This window comes from Alexandromys fortis, unplaced genomic scaffold (assembly GCF_014885135.2).
Source record: "Alexandromys fortis isolate MF-2015 unplaced genomic scaffold, M_Fortis_MF-2015_v1.1 scaffold_41, whole genome shotgun sequence".
NCBI lineage: Eukaryota > Metazoa > Chordata > Mammalia > Rodentia > Cricetidae > Alexandromys > Alexandromys fortis.
Window position 1 is genome coordinate 5,873,662 of NW_026067923.1, and position 8,941 is coordinate 5,882,602.

Consider the following 8,941-nt stretch of genomic DNA (forward strand, 5'->3'; position numbering starts at 1 on the left):
TCTCCGCGGCTGGCTCCTGCCTGGTCCCGCGGTCGCCAGAGCACCCCCCATCCTCCTCGGACCGTCCGGTCATCGCTCTTGCCCGGCTCGCCACTTTCGCCAGCCGAGGGACTGTGGACTCCGCGGCCTGCGATCAGGCGCTGCGGAAGACAGCCCCACTGGCGGGCGAAACGAGGACCTCGGCAGGGCGGCCGGGGTGGTGGTGGGGGGAGCAGGGCTGCGTGGCCACGGGCGGCAGAGAGCCCGCGGAGGTGGCCGACAGTGATTTCGTATCTCAGCCGCTGAGGGACGTGAACCCCCAGACTCTAGAGAGCCTCACGGGAATCACCACCGCGAAGGCTGCCCAGAGTCCCGGTCAACGTCGCCCTACAGCCCGGCGGGCTGTGGAGTGATGCATGCTGGGATTTGTAGTTCACCTTCATGAACGTGGCTTTTGGGTCCAACGATCCCGCGGAGTCTGAGCCTAATGTTGTCAACGCAACCTGGAGGAATTAAAGCCTCGAACTGATAAAAGTGTCAGTGTCGTGCTCATTTAAAAATAATGTACTTAGTGTATTTGTTTTCCCATGAGTTTTCCCCTGAAGTTGACTGGCAGTGAGTAGGTCAGACTGTTGTTAATTTTGCGCCTGCAAAGTGAGCGCGCATTTTCAGATTCTTTTCTGGCTTATCTCAGGACAGCTATAAATCCTGGGGCTTCGCTCTCGCGGACCTTTAAGGGGACAGCGCGCATGCGCCGACTTCCTCTTTTTTTCCGCCTGGAACCATGGAGGCTGTGCCGTAAGTAGAGTCTCCCCTTCTCCAGAATCCTCCTCCATCTCCCACACTAGAGGCATTTTTGCCTCACTTTTCCAGTGTCTGACTGTAGCCTGCACCACTGTCTACCTGTCTGAGTGTTTGTGACGCTGCGTGACATATGGAGGGGGGAACGGGCAGCCCGGGCGCGGAGGCCTCGGGGACGCCGGCAGCAAGCGGCAGAGTGTGTGCGGAACCCGCCGCTCGGGCGGAGGTCCATTTCACGGTGTCATGCGTGTCGAGGGGGCCAGGAATGAAGTTCTTTCTTGGCTAGAGCAGGCTTAGGCGTTTGCCGATCGGCCCACACCTTCGACATGTGGAACTTGAGATTCGAACCAGGAGGACATTTAGAGTCCTGGGACCTTAGCCCTACAAGTTACATCCTGTGGTAGCAATTTCTACAGGGTTTGCCAGCTTTTCCATCAGAGGCCAGATGGACTGATGACTGGGAATAGGCCTAAGTCTTAATGTCTTAGGTGTTAGCCTTTACGGCGTAAAGGTTCAAAGATGAATATTATGGACATGGAGGGAATCTAAACTCTGCATCTTCAGCAGAACATTCTAGGACAACGGAGATGCCAGTGGGTGATGGTTTTAACAGCATAGCACTGAGTACCTGCAGTGTTTGAGAGACATTAAGGTTTTTCAGTTATTAACAGTTCTGTTTGCTAATGACAGGGAGAAGAAAAAGGTTCCTGTCGCACCGGGAACCCAGAAGAAAAAGGTTCCTGCAGCGCCAGGAACCCTGAAGAAGAAGAAGGTTCCTGCTGTGCCAGAAACCCTGAAGAAAAAGCGAAGAAATTTCGCAGAGTTGAAGGTGAAGCGCCTTCGGAAGAAGATTGCCCTGAAGTCGCTTAGAAGGGCCCAGAGGAAGCTCATTTATGAGAAGGCAAAGTACTATCACAAGGAGTACAGGCAGATGTACCGGACGGAGATTCGCATGGCCAGGATGGCAAGGAAAGCTGGGAACTTCTACGTGCCCGCTGAACCGAAGCTGGCGTTCGTCATCAGAATCCGAGGTATCAATGGTGTAAGCCCAAAGGTGCGCAAGGTGTTGCAGCTTCTTCGTCTGCGGCAGATCTTCAACGGCACCTTCGTTAAGCTCAACAAGGCTTCAATCAACATGCTGAGGATTGTGGAACCATACATTGCATGGGGGTGAGTTTTCCACTTATGGATTAGTTATATGACAAGATGAACTTAGATACTTTGGCTGTATTCGGATGACCCCTTCCCTGGTTTCCCTATTTCAGGTACCCCAATCTGAAGTCAGTAAATGAGCTTATCTACAAACGCGGCTATGGCAAAATTCATAAGAAGAGAATTGCCTTGACAGATAATTCCTTGATTGCTCGGTCTCTCGGTATGTTATGCTTTTTGGGGGTAGGGGTCCGATCAAGGTCATACTTTCCAGCCACACTTTACTTTTATTTTGTGTATTTGTGGGTGGAGGCTATGTCTGCACTGTGTGGTGTGGCTATGTCTCACTAGAACCTAGAGTTGCATTCTGACCTGTCCTGTGTTTTTATGTGCTAGGATTACATACAGGCAGGCCACCATGCTTGTCTTGGTGTGTGTGGGGGGGGGGGTGCATTGTCTCTAAACCCCAGTCCTCACTCTTGTGCAGCAAGCAGTGATATCTCCTGAACCATTTTCCCTGTCTGCCCCCTGTGACATTCCTAAATCCTTGATGGTTTTAAGAAAAATAAATGCTTTACACATCTTTATTTCTGAGATAGATCTCAGTTGTGTCTTTGGCTGGCCATAAACTCAGATTTGCTGGCCCCTGCCTCCCAGCTAACTGATAGGATTAAAGGTGTGTATCACCGTGCCTGACTAGTCCTTGTTTATTTGATTGATAATATTTAATTCCGCCTTTGTGTTTGTTGAATAGCTAGGCGGTGGTGGCGGCTTGTTCTATGGATTTAAGTTCTAGGACAGGCTTCAAAGCTACACAGAGAAGCCCTGTCTCGAAAAAATGATAAGTAAATAAAATGGGTGATCTTAGACTCGATTTTTTTTTTCCAGGTAAATATGGCATCATCTGCATGGAGGATCTAATTCATGAAATATATACAGTTGGAAAACGCTTCAAGGAAGCGAATAACTTCCTGTGGCCCTTCAAATTGTCTTCTCCACGAGGTGGAATGAAGAAAAAGACAACTCATTTTGTGGAAGGTGGAGATGCTGGCAACAGGGAAGACCAGATAAACAGGCTTATTAGACGGATGAACTAAGGTGAGATTGTGTCCTGAGAGCTAGTCATGTTTGTTTTTTGAAACAGGATTTCTACCTGTTCTGGAACTTTGTAGATTAGGCTGGCCTAGACCTCAGCTTTTGCTGTGCAGTTTCTGGGATCGAAGCCATGGCCATGTGTTGCTATGCCTGGCTAAGAATTAGTTTTCGGGGAGGACTTGTAATCTTGAATGCTTTCTGTTAAATGTTGATTGGGTGTATCACTGATTTTTATTTGTATGAGGGGTTCTGCCTTTGAAGTATGTTCTTTTACAACTGATGTTGACTTGTAGCTTGGAGGGTAGTTTTTAACTTGTGTATGTTTTTCCTTTTCAGGTGTTGCCCGTGGTATTTTTGTAATCTGGTCAGTTAATAAACAGTCGCAGCTTGGCAAACTGAACTGTGTTGGAGTCTTTGTTGGCTTGCCTTTGGCCTATCACTGGCAAATCCTAGACTATGAAAAGTTAAATCATATCAACAGCCTGTGACAATGCAAAACCAGCCCCAGGGTATATGTTATGAAAAACCATTTGTTTGAAGACTTTTCTCTGAAAGCAGTCATTTTTTTAACTTAACTAAATGAGTGAAACCTTGTGAGCATTTGTAATTTCAAGGAAAATGCCAGAAGTTTGGTGTGTTGGACGTTTACTGCTGAAGTACCACGTCTCAGGCTTTGGCTTTCCTGGCAGCCTAACACCTGGATGCATTTTGCTGTGCGTGTTTATGTACCACATTGCATATTGCTTACGGAACTGGGATTACCATGTGGGTGTTGAGACTTCCAAACCACTGCTTTTAACTGCTGAGCCATCACCAGCACTTCCTTCTGTCTTGATCCTTTTAGTTTTTGATTGTGAGTGAATTATACTTTTTAGTGTATATTTTAAACAGATACTTTGAGCATCTAAAGCAGTTGCAGTGAAATTGGTAAACAAGATTTAAAAGATTTTTTTTCTTATTTTCAAATGTGCAGTAGTGTTTTGCCTGCATGTATATCTGTGTGAGGGTGTTGCATCCTCTGGAACTGGAGTTAAAACAACTGAGCTGCCATGTGGGTGTTGGGAATCAAACCCAGGATCTCTAGAAGAGCAGCCAGTGCTCATAACTGCTGAGTGATGTCTCAGGCCCCTAAAAGATTTTTTGAAATATACATGTATGTCTTCTAATCCCTCCTACTGAACCCCTTCATCATGTGTCCTTGCACTTTCATGTCTTTGTGTGCGTCTTGTCTACTGCATTTAATTCTGTTGCCTGCGCAAGTACAGGATGTAGTTGTTTGCCTTGATCAGTTTAAAGGCTATAACACTAAGGGATATGACTGCCCCTCCCCCAGCAACTATTAACTACCTACCTAAGAATGTAACATACAACATAGTAAATGGTTTTTGGTCTTTATTAGTTGTACCAAAAGTCTTGAGAGTAGCTGGGTGGTGGTAGTGCATGCCTTTAATCCCAGCACTTGGGAGGCAGAGGCAGGCGGATCTCTGACTTCGAGACCAGCCTGGTCTACAGAGCTAGTTCCAGGACAGGCTCCAAAACCACAGAGAAACCCTGTCTTGAACCCCCCCTAAAAAAAAAGTCTTGAGAGTATTGTCAAGTAGGTGACTTAAATTTGGGGGCACTGTTGGAGAAATTAATGGTTTGAATAGTTCTTATCTCATGGTCCTGGAAGATAATTTCTCTGAATTGAGAGTCTTGAGTTCTGGAGAGAAATCCAGGTTAAACTGATGTTAATCCCAGCAGTTCAGAGGCAGGTGAATCTTAATTCCGTGCTAGCTAAGGCTACACAGTAAGACCTGGTCTCAAAAAGTACATGCTCATCTGGGTACTTGTGAGAGGAGTTAAAAGGCTCTTGTGAGCCACATGGTATAGGTGCTGCACTGAACCTGGATCCTCCACAAGATGAATCCTCGGGACCCCTTGCTCGGTGTGTCTGAGCAGGTGGAGCCAGAGTTTATGGTCTGTCTTGTGTCTACTACTTTGAAAAGTCGACACAGTACAATTGTTGTGTCTCCTTGGTTTCCAGGCTTGAACACAAATTAGCGTGTCCAACACTAGACAGAAAACAGCTTTTGGTCTTGTACATCCGTCCAACAGACCAAGAGGATCTGGTCTGGTGATGGGAAGCCAAGAGTTTATCTTATGTCTTCTCTCATTTATAAAATAAGTCGTACAGGAGAGGTGACTCGGTGGTTAAGAGCACTGGCTGCTCTTCTAGAGGACCAGAGTTAAATTCTCAGCACCCATAGAAAAGTCACCTATGCATATAAATAAAGATGTTAAAGTTGCCTTTGTGCTTATGGAGGTACCAGTAATTGAACTTGGGTCATCAGGGTTGGTGGCAAGCAATTTTACCTACTGAGCCTTCTCTTTGGGCCCTACTTTAATTTTAAGAGCCTTGTGATATCAGACCACTTTAATAAGCCAAGGTGATTTATCCATCTCAAGGTGTTTAAATACATTTGCAATCTTGTTCTGTAGGGTGTTCACAGGTTCCAAAGTTTCACAAAGGGGCACCCAAATTACCTTGTCAACTGTAATCTTGAGTCTGATACCTTGGGAAGCACCCTCCCTCCCCCTTCGCAAACCTTTTTTTTTTTTTTTTTTTTTTTTTTTTGTGAAGCATTTGTCAGTTCTGAAACTTGCTTTTCCTAGGCGCTCAGTGTAAGTAGCATTAAAGTTCCTGGTGCATTGTAGCCACTCCACACACCCTTTTCTACGAATTCATTAACTGATTTAAAGCTTTTTGATAGATTAGCAATCAGTTCAGGAGGTTGTTTTAAGTCAACAAGGAAACTATATCCTTGCTAGTTTTTTGTCAACTTGAGACTAGTCATTTTGGGAATAGGGATTTTCTGTTTTTGAAAAATGCCTCTCCCACAACCAGATTAATGATTGATGGGGGAAGGCCCAGGTCATTGTGGGCAGTGGTCCTGGGTGGTTTATATATTTAAAAAGGTGAGCAAGCTGGTAAGCAGCATTCCTCCATGACCTCTGCATCAGTTCCTGCCTGAAATCTTTTCAGCCCCGTGTTGGTTTTTGTCGTCGTACTTATTACTGCAATAGGAACAAGACTGTATACTGCAAATACAAGAGAGAACTGCAGATTGTTCTTAACTGATTCTAAAAGCCAGTGTACGTGTTCATGGCTGTTGATACGCGTTCAGTGCCTGTGGCTGGGGTGCTTTCTCTGCACTGTGCACCGACTTCTGTCACATCTGCTTCACTGGGCGCCACCTGGCATGCCGCCACCTGACTTTGTCCAAGCATAGTGTGTTTTGTTTTTAAATTGCTGCTACTACACTCTAATGCAAGGGTGTTTGAACCCACTCTTGGAAAAGCTCAAGTCTTTGATTAAATCATATTGACAGTCTGATGTGGTCCAGTTACCTGAGGTTGTTAGGGAAAAAAAATGCCATTTGCTTTCAACACCCCAGAGAGATTTCACAGTTTTCCCCTCGTACTGTTGGGATGAAGACATGGCTTCAACAGTCCCTTTGCTACCTAGCCTGAATCTGCACCCTGGAGCCCACAGTGGAAGGGTGGACCAATTCCTGAGGTTGTCCTCCACCCCCATGCGCATGAGCACACAGAGAAACGTTTGTGGTTTGGTTTAAAACTTATTACATAGGAAATTCAGACAGCGTTGTGGGAAGATTCCAGCCTCCTGCCTTCAAGTGAACACTAGGTTATTTGTCTCTAGAAAATCTTGATAAAGCTGAGGTGCTGAAGCAGTCATCGGTCCCAGTTACCAGCGTCAGCCCTCTAACGTACTTTTTGCCAAGAAAAGCCATTTCCGGTCCCAGTATCAAGCCCTGAAACATCCAGTGTTTCCTTACCTGCCTCTCTCCGTTCATACTCAAGAGTCCTCTGTCTCCATATACTCGAATGCCATCAGGTCTCTCTCAATAGAGGGCCCTAGTATTCCCAGGTCTCTGGCACCTACTGGACAGATCTGTCTGCCCTGGGACTATCGTGCTGAGCACTGCTGAGGCTCCCAGTGCCTGCTGGAAATCCAATGAGTCGTCTTTAGAACATAGCATTTGGAATCCCAGGCCTCTGGTTAGCTGGCACAGTGTGGTTATTGTGGCACAGGATAAAAGATGGAACATGAAGTGTGCGTCTGTGTATATCTGTGTGGGTGCACACACTACACACATAGACACAACTGTAGGACAAAGTCATATAGGTGTAATGAGACCTAATACAACATGTTACAGGAACACAGTTCATATTATATAAACTGGAAAATTTTATAAAGGAAGCTGGAGATACGGATTTATATTAATACTATCTCTAATACATGAGGTGAAATAATTATGAACTGCTTAGACTTCATAGTGTTTTCCATTAAACCAATGGTTTTTTAAATTTTAGTTATTGTGTTAGGCATGCATGTGTGTGCGTTCACTGAATGTGTGGTCAGGTGTGTGTTCGCACACATGGATTCATCTGCGGGGAAAGGATGATCTTGAATTGGTTCTCTCACCTTTGTGAGGACTCTAGGGAGTGGACTCAGATCAAGCCTGCATCGTAAGCACTTTTACCGATTCGCTGGTCCCTAACTTACTGTTTTACAATATTGTATTTATTCTGCATATGTGTATGTTCACGTTACCACCCCTGGATGCCTTTCCTGCCTTCTTGTGGGATCACAGATGGATGGAACTTGGGTTATCAGCCCTGGAAAGTATTTCTACCTAGTGAGCTATCTCACACCTCTAACTTAAGTAAAAAAAAGAAAAAAGAAAGACAGACAGATAGACAGGCTGCCCCTAACCCAGACTGTCCTTGACCTCACAGTCCTCCCTCAGCCTCCAGACAGGCTGGGATTACAGGTGTGCACCATGAGTCGCTTGTTCTCAACATTATATGCTGGCCATTGTTTGGATATTTATACCAAACAATGTAAATCTTTACTTTTTAGATAGAATCCCTGTTTTGTTTTTAAATGAGAAAAATGTTTTGGCTAGAATATAATTGCATTTCTCATTCTGTTAAAAAATCTAAGTAAGTATGTGAGTTTGCCACTTTTGTGTGAATTCTTTTCACGTTCGCCCCTGTCATTTCTTCTGACTGGGATGTGGATGGACTTGTGCTGGGGAGATGGCTCAGCGGGCTGATTGCCCGCTGCCCAAGTGTGAGGTCTAGGAGCCTCAGAAAGCATGTAAAACCTGGGACATGATGAGTATGCCTGCAGTTCTTCGCTCCTACAGGGAGATGGGAGGCAGAGTTAGCAGCTAGTCTGGTGTAGACAGTTGTAAACACAGACTTTGTCTCAACCAAGGTGGGCAACATCCTGTTTGTTCTCTGACCAAATAAACATGCCTGCATTCAAACACACACACGTGTGAATTGTGTATGTGCATGCATGTACACACACACACACATACACTTTTAAAGACTAAAGAGAGATAGTGAAACAGTAAAATAAGGTGGCCTCTCTGGGTTTTATCATGTCATTGGAAAATAGCATGGGATCCATTTTTTTTTGGTCCCTCTGTTTCTACTGTGTTTTGAATGTATGTATTCATGTTGAAACAAGGCTCAGTAACATTAAGAGATACACGATTATTGGCGGTTAGGTTGAGAGTTTCATGGATGGGATTAGGGCCTTATAAATTGCCTGGGGGCAATATGGCAGCTCTCTTTTTGTCCTCCGTGTGACATTTGTTTTTCTGGAGCATGCAGAGTTCAAGGTGCCTTCTTGAAAGAAGGTACTGTGCCCTCACCGAGCACTGACCCTGCCTTCCCATTGATCTTGAACTTCTTAGCAGTAGAATTTTTGTTTGTTTGTTTGTTTGGTTGGTTTGGTTTGAATTTTTTTTGGGGGGGGGGGACTGGGTTTCCCAGTGGTTTTGGAGCCTGTCCTGGAACCAGACTGGCCTCAAACTCAAAGAGATCTGCCTGCCTC

General features: G+C 45.4%; 1 protein-coding gene across 1 annotated transcript; it reads left to right on the plus strand.

Annotated features, from left to right (window-relative positions):
- Positions 1 to 748: 748 nt before the first annotated feature.
- On the plus strand, positions 749 to 3,427 carry Rpl7 (ribosomal protein L7). The gene is made up of 5 exons (XM_050142090.1): positions 749 to 777; positions 1,471 to 1,950; positions 2,046 to 2,155; positions 2,821 to 3,030; positions 3,364 to 3,427. The coding sequence occupies exons 1-4, from the start codon at positions 764 to 766 to the stop codon at positions 3,027 to 3,029; spliced, it is 813 nt and encodes a 270-aa protein (XP_049998047.1). The 5' UTR covers positions 749 to 763; the 3' UTR covers position 3,030; positions 3,364 to 3,427.
- The last annotated feature ends 5,514 nt before the right edge of the window (positions 3,428 to 8,941 follow it).

Bases quoted from the DNA above. Each gene is read 5' to 3' on its own strand.
- Rpl7 (XM_050142090.1), top strand. The intron at 1,951-2,045 runs GTGAGTTTTCCA...TCCCTATTTCAG, and splicing joins GAACCATACATTGCATGGGG to GTACCCCAATCTGAAGTCAG. The intron at 2,156-2,820 runs GTATGTTATGCT...TTTTTTTTCCAG, and splicing joins CTTGATTGCTCGGTCTCTCG to GTAAATATGGCATCATCTGC.